At 49.7% G+C, this 19730-nt stretch overlaps 7 protein-coding genes across 13 annotated transcripts; 5 read left to right on the top strand and 2 right to left on the bottom strand.

Moving 5' to 3' along the window:
• Positions 1 to 338: 338 nt before the first annotated feature.
• FVEG_10470 (hypothetical protein) lies at positions 339 to 6047 on the top strand. Its single transcript, XM_018899628.1, has 8 exons — positions 339 to 1008; positions 1080 to 3613; positions 3660 to 3949; positions 3997 to 4339; positions 4387 to 4775; positions 4828 to 4934; positions 4989 to 5371; positions 5423 to 6047. Exons 1-8 carry the CDS (start codon positions 576 to 578, stop codon positions 5738 to 5740), a joined length of 4797 nt encoding a protein of 1598 aa, XP_018757724.1. The 5' UTR covers positions 339 to 575; the 3' UTR covers positions 5741 to 6047.
• Positions 6048 to 6187: 140 nt separating this feature from the next.
• On the bottom strand, positions 6188 to 14011 carry FVEG_10474 (hypothetical protein). Of its 3 annotated transcripts, none has more exons than XM_018899631.1 (4): positions 12761 to 13884; positions 12601 to 12701; positions 10529 to 12549; positions 8967 to 10479 (listed from the first exon to the last, which is right to left on the bottom strand). In XM_018899631.1, exons 1-3 carry the CDS (start codon positions 13713 to 13715, stop codon positions 10990 to 10992), a joined length of 2616 nt encoding a protein of 871 aa, XP_018757726.1. In that variant the 5' UTR covers positions 13716 to 13884; the 3' UTR covers positions 8967 to 10479; positions 10529 to 10989. The 3 variants fall into 3 exon arrangements, with proteins under 3 accessions (XP_018757725.1, XP_018757726.1, XP_018757727.1); XM_018899632.1 differs by having other exon boundaries at positions 8967 to 10430; XM_018899630.1 differs by having other exon boundaries at positions 6188 to 12549; positions 12761 to 14011.
• On the top strand, positions 6241 to 8695 carry FVEG_16808 (hypothetical protein). 3 transcript variants are annotated; one of them, XM_018906045.1, is made up of 4 exons: positions 6241 to 7443; positions 7503 to 8057; positions 8114 to 8601; positions 8652 to 8695. In XM_018906045.1, exons 1-3 carry the CDS (start codon positions 6528 to 6530, stop codon positions 8371 to 8373), a joined length of 1731 nt encoding a protein of 576 aa, XP_018757728.1. In that variant the 5' UTR covers positions 6241 to 6527; the 3' UTR covers positions 8374 to 8601; positions 8652 to 8695. The 3 variants fall into 3 exon arrangements, with proteins under 3 accessions (XP_018757728.1, XP_018757729.1, XP_018757730.1); XM_018906046.1 differs by lacking the exon at positions 8652 to 8695 and having other exon boundaries at positions 8114 to 8638; XM_018906047.1 differs by lacking the exon at positions 8652 to 8695 and having other exon boundaries at positions 6265 to 7443; positions 8135 to 8577.
• Positions 8725 to 11635, top strand: FVEG_10473 (hypothetical protein). Its single transcript, XM_018899629.1, has 6 exons — positions 8725 to 8925; positions 8991 to 9058; positions 9133 to 9262; positions 9316 to 9713; positions 9766 to 10215; positions 10275 to 11635. Exons 1-6 carry the CDS (start codon positions 8838 to 8840, stop codon positions 10650 to 10652), a joined length of 1512 nt encoding a protein of 503 aa, XP_018757731.1. The 5' UTR covers positions 8725 to 8837; the 3' UTR covers positions 10653 to 11635.
• A 145-nt stretch (positions 14012 to 14156) lies between the features above and the next one.
• On the top strand, positions 14157 to 16159 carry FVEG_10475 (hypothetical protein). 2 transcript variants are annotated; one of them, XM_018899634.1, is made up of 3 exons: positions 14157 to 14530; positions 14606 to 15735; positions 15794 to 16159. In XM_018899634.1, the coding sequence occupies exons 2-3, from the start codon at positions 15606 to 15608 to the stop codon at positions 15943 to 15945; spliced, it is 282 nt and encodes a 93-aa protein (XP_018757733.1). In that variant the 5' UTR covers positions 14157 to 14530; positions 14606 to 15605; the 3' UTR covers positions 15946 to 16159. The 2 variants fall into 2 exon arrangements, with proteins under 2 accessions (XP_018757733.1, XP_018757732.1); XM_018899633.1 differs by having other exon boundaries at positions 14157 to 15735.
• FVEG_10476 (pre-mRNA-splicing factor syf-1) lies at positions 15366 to 19125 on the bottom strand. 2 transcript variants are annotated; one of them, XM_018899636.1, is made up of 4 exons: positions 19092 to 19125; positions 18657 to 19020; positions 18427 to 18597; positions 15366 to 18366 (listed from the first exon to the last, which is right to left on the bottom strand). In XM_018899636.1, exons 2-4 carry the CDS (start codon positions 18714 to 18716, stop codon positions 16129 to 16131), a joined length of 2469 nt encoding a protein of 822 aa, XP_018757735.1. In that variant the 5' UTR covers positions 18717 to 19020; positions 19092 to 19125; the 3' UTR covers positions 15366 to 16128. The 2 variants fall into 2 exon arrangements, with proteins under 2 accessions (XP_018757735.1, XP_018757734.1); XM_018899635.1 differs by having other exon boundaries at positions 18657 to 19125.
• A 199-nt stretch (positions 19126 to 19324) lies between these two features.
• FVEG_16809 (V-type H+-transporting ATPase subunit D) lies at positions 19325 to 19651 on the top strand (the record flags this gene model as incomplete). The annotated part of the gene is made up of 3 exons (XM_018906048.1): positions 19325 to 19339; positions 19402 to 19514; positions 19576 to 19651. 3 exons carry the CDS (start codon positions 19325 to 19327, stop codon positions 19649 to 19651), a joined length of 204 nt encoding a protein of 67 aa, XP_018757736.1.
• Between the last annotated feature and the right edge of the window lie 79 nt (positions 19652 to 19730).

Here is a 19730-nt window from a genome sequence, read left to right as displayed (position 1 = left end):
GTTTGGGTTTGATCAAGCTTAGGCTTAAAGGCAAGACTGACGTTCCTGACATTTTCTGTTGCGACTCAAAATCGATAATGTGATGAACGAAATCGGGCTGAATATTTTCTTATTTTCAATATTAATTCCAAAAAATTCTCTTGCAGCCTCCAACCGTGCATGTCTTTCAAGGGGGCCCGGACAGATGTGGCAGCTGGCCAATCAGCGTGGGTATAGGGCGACACCTGGAGAAGGACAGCGCGCAGCTTCTAAGATCTTGGCAAAAAGTTAAGTGGTACCTTGCTTTAGCTACCTTGCCTCACCTTAGTAAGGTAGGTAGGTAGGTATCTTAGCCGTAGGGACGCTACGTTGCGACTCTGTCTTTATCATCCAACCTCTCAACTCTCTCGAGCAAACTCGACCACAAACGATCCCCCTTTTTTCGTTTCGCTATCGACGTGGTACTTCCTCCTAGGAATCTTCCTTTCGCTTTGTGTTCGGGTTCTACGATATTTCGGACCTCCTTCGGCCACCCCCGAATTTGGGTCAGCCATCAAGTCGCAAACCTCCACCAACGATTACGAGGCTGCAATATCATGAGTCGCGATGAACAACCGTCTCTGACTATGGAGAGTCCTAGACCGACGGGGGTTTCGAGCTTCGAGGACCGCGCACTCCCTGTACGGATGCAGTATCGAAGCCGACCTGTGTCCGTCGCAGTTGACCCCGTGTCGCTTGTCATTTCGGAGTGTATCTCCATAACTTCTGCTATCCAGAAGCATGCTCGCTCTCCACATTCATCCGTTTCCGCTATTCTTGGTGGAAGCCCGAATCCCGTACAGCTTGGGCCTCCCAGTCCTTCACCACGCGGACGAAGCAAGAGCCCCGCGGCGAGTATCAGCGGTGATGCTTCTCATGATGGCCTTACCAATCGCTGGGGTCTTCGTGGGCAGAGGGGAAAGAGCATGCAAGATAACCCCATGATTGCTGGCTTTGGAAAATTAAGGCATGAGCTTGCAGGTGTTAAAGGTATGATTGGCCAACCAGCCAGTCGCCATTACTCCTTTCTTCACCCATGATGGCTGACATTTCCCTTCCAGATATCCGATCATTCGACGCCCCTGCGATCCTCTCCCCGTTCCTCCACGTTATCCAAACTAAGGGTACCGCCGCCCCGATCACAATTTTAGCCCTAGGTGCTTTGAGGAAGTTTCTGGCCTATGGTTTCATCTGCCCCGAATCACCACGGTTTGCATTGGCCATGCAATCTTTGTCAAGTGCCGTTACACATTGTCAATTCGATATCAGTGATTCAGGCCAAGTCGAGGTTGTTCTTCTCATGATTCTGAATCTGATGGAGGATATGATGTCTGGTCCGGGTGGAGATATTCTGAGCGACGAGAGCGTTTGCGACATGATGGGCCGTGGCCTTGCCATATGCTCACAGCCTCGTTTCTCCCCCGTTTTGCGCCGCACTGCTGAAGCCTCTATGGTGAGGATGTGCCAAATCATATTCGAGGACGTTAAACACCTCGAGGTTGAAGCTGGCGACGACACAAACGCCTTGGATCAGCAAGCTGATGACGACCGCGATAGCGTCAGAATGGAAAAACCCGCCCCCGAAGCTGGAGGACTGTCTGCCGAACCTGAGAGCCTGGAGGTACCTGGAATGTCTACCCCAGACCCCGAACGCAGCAGTAGGGACACCACGACCACTTCTGAAACGGCACTGGCAACTACAAGCGATGCGACAGAGGAGACGGAGTCTGTGGATCTTAGGCCATACTCCCTCCCGTCCGTTCGTGAGTTATTCCGGGTATTGGTGAACTTCCTGGACCCTCAAGATCGACAGCACACAGATACAATGCGGGTTATGGCATTGCGAATTATTCACGTCGCCCTTGAGGTTGCTGGGCCCTTTATTTCTCGACACCCTGCTTTGGCAGGTATCGCTGAGGACCGATTATGCTGTTATCTGTTTCAGCTAGTAAGGTCTGACAACATGGCCATTCTCGAGGAGTCGCTAGTTGTTGCCGGTACGCTGTTAGCCACTTGTCGTGGAGTACTTAAGCTGCAACAGGAGCTGTTCCTATCTTACCTGGTAGCTTGTTTACACCCAAAGGTTGAGATACCTCGCGAGCCCGGTATCGACCCTTCTCTCTATGCTGGCATCCCACAGACCCCCAAACTGGTCAAACCTTCACAATCATCACAGCCCAGCAGTGGCCGATCGACTCCAGTCCCTGTCAAAGACCGTCAAAAACTTGGTTTGGAGGGTGGATCGCGGAAGCCAGATGCGCGCCAGGCTATGGTAGAAAGTGTTGGGGTCTTGTCGCGCATGCCGACATTCATGGCCGAGCTCTTCATTAATTACGATTGCGATGTTGACAGGGCGGATCTCTGTGAAGACATGATTGGGCTTCTTTCCAGAAATGCGCTCCCTGATTCTGCAACCTGGAGCACCACAAGCGTCCCTCCGCTCTGTCTCGATGCTCTGCTCCGATATATCCAGTTTATTGCCGAAAGACTTGACCAAGATGCCACCCGTGGAGACTTTCCTGACCCTGCGACATTAAGGGAGCAACGGCGAAAGAAGAAAATTATTATCAAGGGAGCAAGCAAGTTCAACGAGAAGCCAAAGGCAGGTCTGGGCTATCTGGAAGCCCAGGGCATCATTAAGGACGCCACAGATCCTGTTGCTGTTGCCAAGTTTCTCAAAGGCACTTCACGGGTCAATAAGAAGGTCCTTGGCGACTTCATATCTAAGAGAGGAAATGAAGAAATTCTCGGAGCTTTCTTGGATCTTTTTGACTTTTCTGGTAAGCGAGTTGACGAGGCACTTAGACAATTCTTGGAGTCATTCCGACTCCCCGGAGAGGCGCCCCTGATTGCTACGATCGTGGAAGCTTTTTCCGAGAAGTTTTGCTCCCACGACACTACTGGCGAAGTCGCAGACAAAGATGCAGTCTACATCTTGACGTATGCTATCATCCTGTTGAATACCGATCAACATAACCCCAACCTGGACGCCAAGAAACGCATGACGTTGGAGGATTTCGCAAGAAACCTCAGGGGAACCAACAACGGCCAAAACTTTGCTCCCGAGTATCTGCAGACTATCTACCAGTCCATCAAGTCCAACGAAATTATCCTGCCCGATGAACATGATAACAAGCATGCCTTTGACTATGCATGGAGAGAACTCCTTCTGAAGACAGAGTCAACAGGTAACCTTGTGATATGCGACACAAACATTTATGATGCTGATATGTTTGCAACGACCTGGAAACCTATTATTTCTACGCTGTCCTATGTATTCATGTCCGCCACAGATGATGCCGTGTTCGCTCGAATCGTCACTGGCTTCGATGAATGCGCTCGCATTGCCACCAAATATCAGAACTCGGAAGCTCTTGATCAGATTGTTTATTGTCTGAGCCACATGTCGACATTGGCAACCGAAACACAGTTCAACACTTCCTTGAACACTGAAGTTCAGGCAGGGGATGGTAGCGTCATGGTAAGCGAACTCGCGGTTAAGCTCGGTAGGGATTTCAGGGCCCAACTTGCGACTCTTGTATTGTTTCGTGTCGTTACTGGAAGTGAAAATCTTATACACAGGAGTTGGAAATATGTAAGTCACCAAGGCTTCTCATTCGAATGGATGCTCACATTGACAGATGATTCGCATATGGCTCAATCTATTCACCAACTCGCTCATTCCGCCCTTCGCTCCAAGCAACTTGCCAGGCTTACCGTTGCCCCCTATTCCACTGCAAACGCCATCACAAGTTATCGATCGAGTAGCGAGGAATGCGGACACTGGTTTCTTTTCGGCCTTCACCTCATACATTTCCAGTTATGCTGCCGACGACCCCCCTGAACCATCCGATGAGGAGCTAGAAAGCACACTTTGTACTATCGATTGCATCAAGTCATGCAATATGACTGCGGTGTTCGAAAATATTGCGTAAGTTGTACGTTTGTGTAGTCAGGATGAAGCTAACTTTCTGAAAGTAACCTGAGCCCATCCGTCGCTAAAGTCATCGTCGAAACACTTGTTGATCAACTTCCCGAGGATTCTAACACAACCGTAATTAGTGTCAAGCATGAGAGTTTGCCTACGTCTCCCACGAATGGTCACGTTCGACCGCCAGGGCATTTGGAGTACGACCCAAGTGTTGCGTATATCCTAGAGTTTTGTACACTCTTGGCGTCACGGGATGCAGAATCCATTGAGAGCATGGGTAAAGTTGTCTTCGACACGCTACAAGGCGTTCTTCGCGATCCAGCCCGATACCATGCCATTACAGTTTCCCGGGCGTCTTTCTATGCCCTCAAGCTACTCAATATCAGCTATGTAAGTTTTGTGGCAGATGCTTTTAAACTTAAAGCTAATCATATAAGGATCATGACTTCGTCAACGTTCCATTTCTGCTTCATACGATCTCGACTTTGCCACAAGAGGCCTTGGGTAAGAACTCGGATCTTGTGTTGCAAGGCCTTTCACTTTGCATCGAGGAGTCTGGCCCGTTGAAACGAGAAATGATGACGTCCCCTGACTTTTGGGCAATACTGCGAGCCTTGGCTCAACGTCCAGAATCAGCGGCACTGGTTTTCGAAATTTTGGAGAAGGGAACTGCTGGAACCCCTTCGGCTATTATGGCAGATAATTATGAGGCAGCAATATCCCTTCTGAACGACTTTGCCTCCGCTGCCACCCCTCGGCAACCTGGCATGCAGACCCGAAGCCCTAGACCCCAAAGGCCAGCCCCCTCCAAGCAAGATAAAAAACGGTAAAACTTGACGGACCTCAAAGTTGTGAACATAACACTGATATGATTCCAGCAATGCGGAAGCAGTTAGCCGAGGCTCCAAGGCTGTCAACATGCTTTACAATATGACGGATCGAATCCCACATCTCATGCAACAGTCTCAGCTTGAGAGCAGTGAAGGTGTGTCATCCTCCAAACGCTATTATTCCAATTGCCATGTTAACGAATCCACAGCCTGGTCTGCTTATTGGCTGCCAATTTTCCAGGCTTTAACCACTCAGTGTGCAAATCCATGCAGAGATGTCCGACAACTTGCCTTCTCCGCTCTTCAACGATCTCTTCTGTCCCCAGAGTTGACCTGCAGTGACCCTAAAGAGTGGACTGCTATTTTTGGCAAGGTCCTGTTTCCATTAATCATCCAGCTGCTCAAACCTGAGGTCTTCCTGTCCGATCGAGATGGAATGAGCGAGATGAGAGTCCAGTCTGCTTCTCTTCTTTGCAAAGTCTTTCTTCAATATATGGTACTCCTCTCAGAATGGGACGGAATGCTGGATCTCTGGATTAAGATCATCGAGATTATGGATCGCCTCATGAACAGTGGCCAGGGTGACAGTCTTGTGAGTTAATCTATCCAGCTGTGCAATGATAGAGGCACTGACAAACAGTAGGAGGAGGCTGTTCGTGAGAATCTCAAGAATGTGCTGCTATTTATGGCCAGTAGTAAGTATCTTGTGTCACCCCACATAGATCAGTCGAAGGAGGAACTCTGGTCAGAGACTTGGAAGCGCATAGATCGATTCCTACCTGAACTTCGTGGCGAACTCGCTCTTGATGAGCCCCCGAACGAGAACAAGACAGACAATGAGACCACTGAGGTGCCGGAACAGCTTTCGGAGAAGGAAAAGGAGACGGAGAAGAAGACTGAGACTGAAGAGGATCAGATTACTGGCGACCCCGTCACGACAGAAAAAGTTGCTGAGACATAAATCTTGCTTCGCTCACTCGGACATGACTGGGCAAAGTCAGAGTCATCAAGATTATGCGGCCAAAATATCTGCGCATCGGCGTTTGGATGGGATCTACTGTGCACTTTAGATGTCTACTTAACAGAGGACTTTGTACAAAATGACAAATAGAACGCCTCTATCATCAGCTCCAAGAGCTAGATTGACAGATGTTTGCTTGAGATAGACAAGAGGATAAACGCTTGAACTAGAATGCATCCTCGTACAAGCATCAAACAGTTGTGATGCAAATTCTCGTTTTCATTTTGCAAGTATATCCTAAAGGCCCAACATAGATTGATTGACTGCTACGTATGGCTCGAAAGGAGAGATACTATGTTGCAGCGTGTTTACAGTAGGGAGTTGGTATATTTCCCTATAGCTATTGTTTTAGTAGGTAGGTTGGCATCCTTTTTGTGGACCAGCACTGGGGGCATTAGTCATTCATTCATGCATGCATGCACTCATCCTGAGTCTGACTGAGAATGGGCACCTCGAGGCTTTATTCTAAAGGCCCTGGGTAGGTACCTAGGTAGAGATACCTTTATCAATCACCAAGACGCCCCAACTCGAACATACCTGGTACCTACTCCCTCAGTCTCAAGTATTTAGACAGACATGCCTTAGGCACGTGTTTATGAGGCAGCATCATTTCCTTTCTACCTACTAAGGTACCTATTTACCTACCTATCTTATCCTTTCGCTCCTTTCGCTATCACACATACAATCGTAATTTATTTGTGCAGCGGCCCCACCCACCCAACGTCAAATGCTCAAACGCTCTTTGCGTCTTGCGATGAAGAGAAATCTCGACTCATTTCTCAAGGATCACTATTCGTTGACTTCCAAATCGGTCACGACCCCAAGAACGCCATCTCCCAAAGTCAAAGTTCCTGGACCGCCTGCCAAGGTTCCCAAGTCCAAGTCCAAGCCCAGCATGGTGACCACCACCATTCAACTCACCAGCAAGGAGCAGCAGCTCCGCCGTTTGCTTCTCGATGTTGCCAAAGATATAGACGAGTCCGGAAAAGCTCCAGAGCCTATTGTTCTCCGTTGGGCCGGTGGCTGGGTACGCGACAAGCTGCTCGATATCCAGAGTCATGACATAGACGTGGCCATCAACGCCATGACTGGGGTCCCTTTTGCTCAAGCTATGTGCGATTATTGTGAACGACCAGAGGCCATGTCCAAGCACAGCATTGGCCATGCAGATATTGGAAGCCTCCACAACGTTGCGCGCAACCCTGAGAAGTCCAAGCATCTGGAAACGGCCATGATCAAGATGTTTGGTCTGGATCTCGATTTCGTCAACCTCAGAAAGGAAACCTATACCGAGGACAGTCGAAACCCTCAAATGGAATTCGGTACGGCTGAAGAGGACGCTCGCCGCCGCGATGCCACCGTGAACGCACTCTTCTACAACTTACACGACGATCGTGTTGAAGATTTTACGGGGGGACTTGCAGATATGGAAGCTAAAATAATCAGAACCCCTTTGGAGCCCTTCCAGACCTTCATGGACGACCCTTTGAGGGTTTTGAGACTTGTTCGTTTCGCCAGCCGGCTCCAATTCACAATTGACGCCAGCACGCGCAGATACATGGCAGACCCAAAGGTCCTCGAGGCATTGCGTGCCAAGATCAGTCGAGAGCGAGTTGGCGTAGAGTTGGAGAAAATGCTCAAAGGTTGTTGCAGCACCTTGATCTGATCTGAAACTGAACGGAATGTGCTAACTTCTAGGTAGGAGATCACCCTTTTGAAGCACTTCAACTCATCCATGAGTTACAACTCTTCCATGCAATCTTTACCGACCCAACCCAGGAGAACCTCCCAGTCCCCGATATATCGCGCTGGGCTGTTGCTTATACTTGTCTTGATGAGCTTCTCAAGGATCGAGACTCGACTTCCATCGCTGGTCGACTTATCACATCCACGGATGCCACATACTCCGCTTGGAACCTTGCCGCGCTCTCTCCATGGATGACGGTCGAAGAGCCTCCGCATCCTCGTAGGAAAGCAAACGCTCTCCCTCTCGTGGCCATTGTCTCGCGCGAAGGCTTCAAAGCCCCAAATCGACTTTCGAGTGTTGTTGCTGCTTCGCATCGCAATCGTGATGAAATTTTGAAGTTGAAACGTGCCGTCTGCAATGGAGAGTCGTACATCCAAGAACGAGATCGCTTCGGCATGGCAATCAGGAAGTGGGACACGCCCGCTGGTACCTGGAGACTGCAGGTTTTGAATGCACTACTCGTCGAGGCCCTAGAAACCCTGACGGTCTGGCGCCAAGAAGAGTCAGCAGGTAAGGGTGATGCCATCTCCCCTTCCCCCATGAACATCCCAGTAACTTGTTTCTAGAACAAAGTAACTTCTTAGCAGGCTGGAAGAGTTTCCTCGACCACCTCGCCAAGTTAGACGTTTATGAAGTTACGACACTCGAAAAGCTCCTTGATGGCGGAAAGCTCGCCAAAGCACTTGGTGGTATCAAACCGGGGAAATGGACAGGTCCGGCTCTAGATGTATGTGTTGCATGGCAACTTCGCAACCGTGGCGAATCAGACCCAACCGGCGCAATAGAAGAAGTACAGCGGCGGAGAGAAGAGTTGGGGATACCGTGAGTAAGGAGCTAAGTTGGTATTCGTTCCAAGTCGGCAGCTCTGCATAGCATATGCCCTGGTGCAGCCTATTCTAAGTGTGTCAAGTAGGTATTGGCCTAGGCAAAGCTGCCATGACTTGACTATCATGATGGATACACGACCTGTATGGATGCAATGCATATTTAGAGCTAAAAGACCCTACATTGCAATTGATACGATCAAGTGAAATGATAAAGAACTTGACAAAATGTACGCTGAGACTGAATGACAAAGTTGCTTGACCTGACCATGATGAGCAGAGAGCTAGTTTCCATACAGTGCGACCAACTGAGTTTTTGACACCGTATGCTATGTGGATACAATGAACATATCCAGGTATCTAGGAACTACCTAAATACCTATCTATCCTACCTGCGGCATCCTATCTCAAGATCCGACATTCGCTCTTCATTTTTCTCCTTCACCAACACCCAATCAACGATAACATGCCAGTCACTGGCTCTGATACCGTACTTGGTGCGTTGAAAGGGCTCGTTGGCCCTTCAAATACAGCATTGTTGCATGATGTCTCGGGTATGTGTTTGGCCTAACGTAGGCTTCTCAGCACCGAATTGACCAGGATATATTCTTTCTTTCAGGAAAGTCGGAGCATTTTCGTGCAGAACCTGACGGTGGGATATCTTCCCTGACTGAATCCAATGATACAGTGCGTTTCCCTATACGCCTATGACGTTATCTGGCTCAGATAAACAGCACCGAGCTGACAATCGTTGACTCCAGGACCTTCGTCATGCCGTTCTCAGTGTAATTAACCACGTCTTGTCTTCAGAGGACAACATGGGCCAAAGCCAATTATCGAGGCTTGTGGCAGCCGTCAGTGAGAAAGCATTGACATTGAGGAGCGTTCAAGGTGCATCAGTGTGCATAATCTATCACTTCTGTAGCTTGACTAACACCACAAAGACCACTCAGAACTCCTCACAGAAGCAGCTGTTGCCAGTCTCAGTATCTTGTGCTCGAAATATCGCATTACCCTGGATCAGATTACTCTCGTGAAGCTCACAGCTGTTACTGATCCTCAGGACCCATGGACAACTGCACAAGCTGCAGCAGCAGCTTCAAAACTTTTGTCGAAACACCTTGAGGGTGAAAGTCTGAACGATTTTATCACCAACGCGGTCCTTCAGAAGCATTTGAAGCCATTATTTATGAAATCATCCTCGCGAATCACTGCTTCAGGACGGCCCTCCCAGTATGACGTGGTTGATGATCGGTCCCGACCTGTGATCGAAGTGCAGTCATGGAGGACTCAGGCCCCGTGGGCAGAGGCCACAATCCAATGGACAGTAAATATGTCTACGGTAAGGTTGCGCTGGTGGAAATGCGATCAGTTGCGCTGACACTCGCTGGTAGACGTCGCTCATCAAGCAGCACTGGCCGCTTTTCTTGCCAGTCCTGTTGGCGCTGGTGGAGAGCGAGTCTACCAAGACCAAGGCCAGAGGCTTAATGACCACGAGAGAATTCATGAACAGGTGCCCAGCTCAAGTACTGCAAAACACAGGCATAGGCCGTGTATTTGCGGACGTCACATTCCCGCTCCTGCTCTATCTCCCTAGCGTCACACCAGAGGATGAGTCTACGACTATACTCATGCCGGCTTACGACGTGCTTATTAAGCTGGCCCAGGCCACCGGGCATACCAACAGTATCGAGCGCCGCCGATTATTTGACAAGATCCTCAGGGACGGAGTATTCGCAGGCTATTTCCATGCTTCTCAGCACACTCGCGTTGTCCGCGTTCTGCTACAGAAGGCAACAGCAGTAATCAATGGTCTGGGTATCTATACAACCAAACACTTAACTGTGAGTAACGACTTATTACCGAAAAAAGCCTCGGGCTTTCTTTAACACGTCTGCGCTAGCCTCTTCTCTCAATGGTATCATTAGTCATGACAGACCCCTTTGCAGTCTCATATCCTCCGACCCTGATAGCGGCGACGCAAACCATGAGCGCCATCATTACTAATACATGGCCTCGTGTCCGAGAAACTGAGCATATCGAGAACGTCGCCCGAATTCTGTCATTATGTTGGTTAAACGTCTCTGAGGAGATCGAGCATGAGGAATCTCGGACTTCAGCTGATATCAACACATTGTCACAAGAGTTGGCACATACAGCTCGAATTCTTCAGGCCCTCTGGGACCATGATGCCTCTGAACGTCCCACGAAGCTGAGTGAAGCCTTGAAGCAAGAACCGCGGCTGTGTACTCTGTTCCCGAAAATGCTCGCTGAAGGCTGAGGGGCTGCTGCTAAGTCTCAGTCCAGAGGCTGCTGCTTGAAAAAAGACTTCCCACGCAGCCATTTCCTATAGGCTTTGTATCGTTTCTTCGGACCATCTTCCTCAGTCACTGTCAGAGGGTTTTCCCCCACCTTGAGCAACTCAGCGTAGACATCGATCTCTTCTTCAGTTCCTTTGACCATTAAACCTTCATCTTGCCAGTCACCGCTTACATACTCCTGATACTCAGACGCATCCACGTCTACGGGCGTGTCGCTCGAGATAACGAGAGGAAGGTTTTGAGGATGACGGATGTATCGCTCGTAATCTTCGGATTCCTGCTCGGCTACAGACGGATTCAGTGAGTCATGGACAGCTTTGGTGAAAGTCCATTGTGCAGCCTTGGATTTCTCCAGGGCTGTTGGCTTCGTCTTGGGGCTATGTTCAGATGCCTGCACTGGTTGGTTTCGTGTCCAGTCGCAGAGAGCTGGGCATGTACACCTTTGTCTTGAACAGGTTGCAGCCAACGCTGGAGCGAGATCCCTTTCGCTGGTGATCGGTCCATGATCGAATCTGGCGCCCCATTCGCTCCCACAGTCTGCCCACGAGAACTTGTTACATTTGCGTGTGGATGAGCATCTTTCTTCGATTTCTTTTTGTCGCCGTGATCAACTTCATTGTCGGTACGAACCCGGAAAGGGCTGAGGTCGTAGCGGCCATCCTGGGTAGATTTAAGGGGAATGTATTTGATAGTTGAGTTCATCTTGTAGGCAAACATCTTGGGGAAAGAAGATAGGGTGGATGGCCTGTAATACTCGAGCCAATAGTCATCAAAGAATTCAACCGGATGAGCGCGGGCAATGTCTTTGCTGGGTACGTATGGTGGAATTGTTCGTTTCTGCAAGTGAGCCGGAACATACCAATTGATGTAGTCGTGCTTCAACCTAGCAGACCAATCTCGTGGGTCGGCGTGATGGAGGTAATAGTCAGTTGCCAAGTCCCACAGCATAGGTTGCCCTTGCGTGAATATGTAATTACCGAGGAATAAGTTGTAGGCCTCCTGACGTTGACTGTCCAGGAAGGAGTTGTTGTAGTATCGCTTGAAGCTTTCGATCATGTCTCTTGAATGACTTGTCCATTGGTTAATTTTGCGGTAAGTTTCCATGGTATTGACCAGCTGTGAGCCGCCGTACTGAACAGCAATGGTATCACCATGATCATGCCACATGTGAGTGAACAAATTGACAGCGTCCGTGTCGTAATCGACCGACGTATCCTCAAGAATGCCAAGGGCATGTAGCTGGTGACCCAAGGCTCGCTTGCCTATGACAAACTGCGCAGCATTGGTACGGTCCAAGCAGTCGATGCAATTTGTTCTGGCGACTCCATTCTGTGCTGTCATGGGGCTTGTGAGACCGTCTCCGTTTCGGAAGAAGCCTGTCGTAGCGAGGACCGACTCTGCGATAAGCTCGAGGTTGCCAATAACGTCCCCACCACGCACTTTCGATGCGCGACTCATGTCCCACGCTTTGTGAATGATCTTCTTCTCCTCAGGCAGGAATTGATTGAGATAGTTAATGGCATGAGTGTATTCCTCCAGCAGCTTTGATTCACGAGGTGTTCGCTCCTTGGACTTGATCAGGTTAACAACATAGATCGGCGCACCGTAGCGCTCGAACAGGTTATCGAAGTGCAGAGCGGCGGCGCCATAGAACGGATCAACCAAATTAAGCTCAATCGGTGGTTTGGGTGTGACGCCGGTACTGTCCTGTGTCCAGTAAAGCGGAATGCTCCCCCTATGCTGAACATAAGAGGTGTACTGCGGGCTACAGTATAGTTGAGGACCAGGTGCGTGGAATGACGTGGTCAGTGACTCGGCTACGATTTGTTCCGTCTCGACATCGTTGGCAACATAACCCTGGAAGAGTCAGCGCGCGAGCACCGAGGGTAGAAAGCAACAGCCACTTACAAGATCGTTGGCTCCGCGTTTCAAGAACCGAGCACCGGCAAAGTAGCGCGAGCGCCTTGCGATGACGGTGATGTGTGCAGTACGGCCATAAATTGATAGAGCTGTTGAGGGTCAGTACGGAGCATGGACATTGAGCTGCAGTTCCAGTTGCCAAACTCACCCGCTTGATCAATATATCCATGTATAATTGGACGACACCAGTCGTAGGGGTCCCGAAGAGCAGTAACGGCAGGCTGTAGTAGATAGTCGTTCCAGACAAACATGGAGTTGAAATCATCGTCGTCTGGCGGTAGCATTCCCTTAGCAAGAGCATCGCGCTCCCGGATGACGTTATGCTGCAAGGTACGTGTAACGTCGTAAGAATAGCTGTAATAGAAAGAACGAGTCAAGTCGAGGTTGTTTAAGATGCCGAGGAATCGTTGCTCCTCGGTGTTGCGTGCATCTGGCTTGAACTTGGCGGGAGTCAGGGAAACAAGCTCAGTGCCCTCGATCTGGTATATGTAGTGGCCCCCGACCATAGCGACAGTGCTCTTCTTGGTGATGAGAAGCATGTAGTAGGGGCCGGTGAACTTGATAAAGCCAAGGAGGCCCCATGTGGTGCAGCGAAGCTTGATGCCACCGGTACCTCGATTCCCGTCATCTATTGTGTCGAGCAATTGGTTCATCTCCTTCAAACTATAAACAATCTTGTCATCCGTCACGTTGAGCTCAGCACCCTCGGTGGTGCGGTCGATCTTGAGGATGCGATAGCGCTTTTCACTGACATCGACCCCGACGATGTAATAGCGACTGGCCGTCTCGTAGAGACTGAACTTGTGCATCTTGTAAACCAGGCGATCAGGGACACGGTCATCGAAGCTATCAGGGAACGCGCGTGTGGACGGGTCGGGGCTCGTTGTTCGCATAAAGGGCTTCGCTACAGCAGGCTCGTCGTCATTGTCGTCTTCACCGATCGTGGGGCCGCCGGCGGCTTCTGAAGACAAGGGACTTGCCGCGCCATTGTTCTGAAGCGAGGGGAAAACAGGTGCATCGCCGCTGGCGTCGTTGGTAGTTGGAAGGTCGCCGCCTACCTCAGGGCCTGGGCTGAGCGAGTCTGGAACACCATACTCAGACATTCTGACGAGTGCGTGGCATGCCTGAGCGCGGGCGAATCGCAGGAGAGGATGTACTGAGTTGACCAGGCGAATGTGTCTGCTGGTGCCTGTGCCTAGACATGAGAAATGTATGTTGTGTGCCGTAATTAGTCATAAAGGACGCTCAGTAGGTAGGTAGGTAGGTAGGTAGGTAGGCGAACACGACGAAATGATAGAGCCAATTCGTAGGAGCTCAGCCTTAGAGACCAAGCATTGAATGGGTCGATTGTCGGCGGTTTCCTCGCAGTCCCTTATCGTCGTGCAACCCACCCATAGGTTGTACAGGGGATAATTAAACCCCACATCGCATCTCAGTTGATGATGACGTTGTATGCCCGTGGTCATGTTACATGTCTATGAATTTAGTTACTGTCCACGTCGAAATCAACAGGGCCATTCTACAAGTAGTTATTCTACCAACTCCAAATACGTGCACAGGCTGACAGGCCCTCTCTCCCATTGCTCCAATGCATGTCAGTCATTATTCTCTGCTTCACCCATTCTAGGTTGAGCTCCTTCGGTGTGACCTGGATCTAGCCTGTCTAGCCTGTCTTGCCTGTTTACATCGGATCATGAGCTTGCCGATCAAGTAAACTAACAACAAACTACTGTACCCCATCCTTACTCAGTAACACCTCTCCAGGCTCTCCTCTTGCAGCTCTCATTCCGGGGTAAAGCTAGGGCCTCTTGGCTTAGGCGAGCTATCCGATTCTTATCGTTGTTAGATCTCCATGCCAAGCAGCCAGCCTATTAACTGATCTGTCTGTCTGTCTACGGAGTAACTATCCGTACCAAAGGTTCGTTTGATATGTCTCGATACACCCCTGTCCAATTCCAATTCTTGATAACCCTTGCCAACGGCATTGGCTCAGCGTCCGCTTCCACGTCGAGCATATGTATATATGTATCTTTGCCAGCAACATCTTTGACTCTTGTTGTCATCACATATGTACGTACATACATAATACCTAGCTATCCAATAATGTATGTATATGTTCACAAACAAACGCCCTCATGCTTGACCATTTGCCACCGTGGTTGCATAAGTTGTGTTGCATCTGCCAGCTCTTTGCCGAGCTGAGCTACCAACGGTTGGTGTCTCGCGACATTGATCCAATTGCCATCTCTCAAGGACCACCACCACGCCTCGAATAGGTTCGTGTCTGCTAAAAAGCCACCTTACGGCAAATAGCTTCCTGAGGTGATGAGCAACACGGTCACGGTACCTTTGTCTAGCTTGTATGTTGGCCATTTAGTGTTACGACTACCACCACCTTTGGCTTTTGTTTCCAATCAAGGGACTCAGACCATTGCTAGAGGCTGGCTGATCATACACTCAATCGTCATCGCGGTCGAGCTACCCAGGCTACCTCTCTGATAGCGGCAACCTCCTGAAGTATTTCTCAACCACTCACCAAGAACCCTTTGTATTGTGACCATCACGCTGACGTCAATGGCCGTGATGGTCTTAATCAAAGCCACGTCCAGCTGCCTCCCTACGTAGCATCAGCTGTATCTCTACAAGCGAAACGCCACTGCAAGCGTCAATCTACAACCGCTCTTGTCTAACCTTCCCATGTCCTACAACCCGAATAGACGTAGATAGGCAGGCAGTCGAGCCATTCATCTTGCGGGGTAATTACCTGGACACCTCCATTACCTTAGTACCTATTTATCCTTTCGATACTTCCCAAGGCAGTATATAAACACCTCGTTGTCCAACGATCTTGACCTGATGGCTTCCAAATCTTCTTCCTTAACTATCAAACTACCTAGAATTGAAGATACCCCAAAACATTCGAACTCAGATTCTTTCTTTCTTCTTTCCTGCTTCGCCACCAAAAGCTCTTTACACGGCCCAGATACTGAACAATGGAGCAACCTATTAACACCCAAGAGTGTACCACACAGCCCCTGAACGAAACGCCTGTTGTTGGGTCTCCCCCCCAGGATCGTAGAGCAAGCGATGCCGCACAAGACCGGAGAATGAGCGATGAATGGGGTACGTACAATACATTGTCAAAGAATTGTGCATCGGCAGCTAATTGAGAAATGCTTAGATGCGTCAAAGGTACCCCCCAGTCGTTTCCAAAAACGTAAGGGATCTATCTATGCTACACCTGGATCCCGCGATGGTCATGTCGACAGGAATTACCAGGACAAGTACTGGTCCAAAATGACCGAGAAGAACTGGGGCAGCGGCAGCAAGTAAGCATCGGGAACGAGTGTTGCGTTGTCAGGTAGCAGGAGTTTGGTTTCATGATTGTTGAATTCACAGCTGTAAGATAAGAAATTAAATACGGAACATAAGGGAATAGTTATCTTGAACAAACGTCTTGCACGCCCTACTATGCAAAGAAAAACCTAAATTAGACATTCCACCTGGAATTGCCCATCATTCATCAATGCCATCGATCTCAATGGCGTCGGGATTTGAAGTGACTGTCGTGGCAGCTGGTGTGCTTCCAACTGGACCAGTACTGGCTGCTACGAACCCCTGCGGTGCTCTGGACTGCCTCTCCAGGGCCGCCATGGCATCCGTTATCTCGGCATCGTCTGCCCCTCCAGGACGACGTTGGCTGCGTGCAAGGGCTTGGGATGCAATAAAGTTGACGTCCGTGTTGTATTGGGCCTGAACACTTCGCTTGATACGTAACATTTCTTTGAATGTATCTTCGTTACCGTGCTGCACTTCGAACTGCTCCCATTTTGTCCAGAAGTCAGGGTTTGTGCGAGGGTCACAGAACTGCGATGCATGGCCATAGATAGCGCGAGCCCGGTCAATCTCACCCAGCCTCTTCTCCATGTCCGCAAATTTGAGGCACATATCCTTAGCTTCGACATCTGGGAGAGCAGCGATGGCCCTCTCATAAATTGGTCTGGTCGACGTCAGGCCGAAATTGGAGGCAGATTTGGTGATATAGAAGTTGAACATGTCAGCCCGGTCTTCGTCCGCGACTGCTCGTGTGGCCCGCTCGTAAATTCGCATCGCATGGCGGGCAAGGCCACGTTCCTCTTCCAAGTTGCCATACATGAGGTAGATCGTCTTTGCGAACTTCGGGGGGCAATCTTCCACGGCTTGCTCGAATAGATCGCGAAGTCGTTCTATCCCGATCTTCCGATCAACAGCCTTAGTAAGATACAAGTTCCAAAGCTCAAAAGCAACGGGATAGCTGAATAGATCTAAGCCGCGCTCATAAATCTTGAACGATTCCTCATAATATTTGTGTTCCTCAAGCAAATTGGCATAATTGACAACCGTCTGAGGTGTTGCAATTCGGAGCTCAAAGATTCGTTCGTACACTTTTTTGGTCTCATCCAAAGTCGACACACTTTCAACGAGATCAACGTAGAAGCTCCAGAGTTTCCAGCTCTTGTGGACTCTTTGTTGCGGTGACAAAGTCTCATCGAAGTAGTCCACAGTGGAGCGTTTTGGTGCTTGAACTGCTTTGGCCATGATCCGGACGGCGTCGTCGAAGTTCTCATTTCGTAATTCCATTTCTGCCCATTCAATCCACATATCAGCAAGCTCTGCCACTGACTTGAAGGGCACCTTGGTCGCCTTCTCCATGATGACCCGAGCGTTTCTCAGGTCACCTCCGCGTTCATAAAACTTTGCGTAGTTGGCCCAGAGCTGATGAAATGCTCCGACAGCGCGTTTTGGCTGTATTGCCGCAATTGCGTCCGTGTACGTCTTGGCAACCTCCTTCTTGTTATCGCCCCAAAGGGCAACTCTCTTTTCCCACTCTGGAACGTTGTTTGGATTCTGGCGTAGCAAGACATCGTTTAGGAGGAATGGTCGCCTGTCCATGAGCTGTTCGAAGCGCATCATTCTGATATCTAGCTCGAAGTCCGCGTTTTCGTCTTCTATCCCTTTCTCGGCCCTTGCAGACGCAACCTCCATGAGAGCACCGATGATAGACTCTTCAAATTCGGTGTAAGCCTCGAAGATAAGGGTGAAGTCTCTCACTGTCATGACCGTTGTAATCCCCTCTTCAAAGACATCGCGAGCCCGTTCAAAGCTGCCTCTCCGGATCCAATAAGTAGCGAGGCCTGACCACAGCTTCCCTCTTTGATCCGCAAATCTGGAGATACCACTTCGGATTATACGTTCGGCGTCAATACCAGTTTCGTATCCTGTCTCGATTTCGGCGGCGTGTTCGACAATAAGATCTACCATTTCGCTCCAGAGTTCATAATGGCCTTTCCCATGCTTGCTGTTGAACCTGGCGTTGTTAAGAACATCTATAAATTTCAGCGCGGCCTCTGTGTAGAGCCCCGTTTGAGTCAGTAGTTCGATAAAGTCCTCGGCATCTTCAGGATGCACCTGCATGTAGCGCCGCCAAATTTTCACAGCAGTTTCGCCAGCGGCTGAGTTCGCAAATGGGCGATAGAAGGCCCAAATACGATTGTGCTGAGAAATGGGAAGAGCTCTTAGAGCTCGGTCGAATGTCCGTCGGGTGAGAGTAACAAGAGGTTGTTTCGTCAGGAACTTGAGGTACATTTCCCATATCCGTGGCATCTTGTGTAGTAGATTGAGGGCCTTTTCGAAAAGGGTGTTGACTTTGCGATATTCTGCGGCGAATAATGCTGGATTCAACTTGGCAATATGCTTAACCCGAAACGAGAGATACTAGATGATGTTAGTCTTGAGCATTAGGCAACGGAGGCCATTCCGTGGGTTTCATCTTACCAGTTTCCATAGCTTGTACGAACGCGGCAATTGGGCGCAAGCTCGCTCCATCACATAGGTTTGCTCAAGGATGGTTCCGTGATGTGTTTTGAACTCAATGTATGCCAGCCAGGGCTTCACACTACCAGGGTCGCGAAGGACATCTTGCTCGTAAACGGAATCTTCGTTGGACTAAAGGATTCCGGTCAGCTGGGTATCATACGTGATGCGCATCGTGTTTGTGTACTTACTACAAGATGCAGTTGCGGCTGTCTGCGCGCTCCATTTAGAGCGTGATCAATCGGAGCCATAATGATTATGGAGTTCTAGATCGTCAAGGAAATGACTGAAGGAATTTCGCGGAGGTAGCAGTCGAGTCGAATCAACGTGAACCGTACATCGTCGAGATAGCTGGAAATGTGAAAGGACGTTGCTCCGAAAGCCACAATGTGCCTCTTATAGGCCCGAGTTTGGCCGGAAACGCCAACTTAAAACCCCAGAATGTCGCTGGCTCCTTATGTGCTTCGGCGATAGGAAACTAGAGGACCCCTAGGTTGCTCGATCTTCGGCTGATGAGAACGCGAGGCTGTTGTATTTTTCTGAAGCCCGCGACACCTGGATCCTCACAGTTCAGAGACGGTCCACTAAACTGCTAAAGAGTGGGGCGGTCAGTGTTCGTTGCTTACGTTATAGCATTGATAGCTGCCCAGCAACTCTGAGTGAACAATGGAAGTCTAGGGGGAGCTTTCCAGGGCTTGCCGATCAGCGATAAGTCCAGCTAGCGCCTTGGCCCTGTGACGACGGCAGCCCAGATACCTTACCTTGAGACAGCCGGAAGCGACAACACCTTCAATCTCTAGCCACCACTTCCATACGAACAACACCAAACCTACCCTCTCATCAAATCTTGACTAACAAAATGTCAGGGGCCAATGTAAGTCAAAACTTTCGTCTTCCTTCTAGGAGCTGTGAGAAGCGCTGATGATTGTGGCCTAGGATCGCGAAGCCGTCTTTCCAACCCGGCAATCGCTGGGCATCATGAAGGCAAAGCTTAAAGGCGCAGAGACAGGCCATAGTTTATTGAAGCGAAAGAGTGAAGCTCTGACAAAGTATGTGCAACGCTAAAGCTCTGGCCACCCATTGTTATCGCCGACTAACCCCTGAATGCAGACGATTTCGAGGTTCATATCCCCGACAGACCCTTCACGTAACCCAAACCTTTCGCCAGCGTACTGATACCCGATAACACAGAGATCACAAGGCGAATCGATGAGGCCAAGCGAAAAATGGGGCGAGTCATGCAAATCGCAGCTTTCTCGCTGGGC

The sequence above is a fragment of the Fusarium verticillioides genome, chromosome 9 (genome assembly GCF_000149555.1).
Source record: "Fusarium verticillioides 7600 chromosome 9, whole genome shotgun sequence".
Taxonomy (NCBI): domain Eukaryota; kingdom Fungi; phylum Ascomycota; class Sordariomycetes; order Hypocreales; family Nectriaceae; genus Fusarium; species Fusarium verticillioides.
The sequence above is the reverse complement of the archived record's forward strand: the minus strand, read 5'-3'. Positions and strand labels throughout refer to the sequence as shown.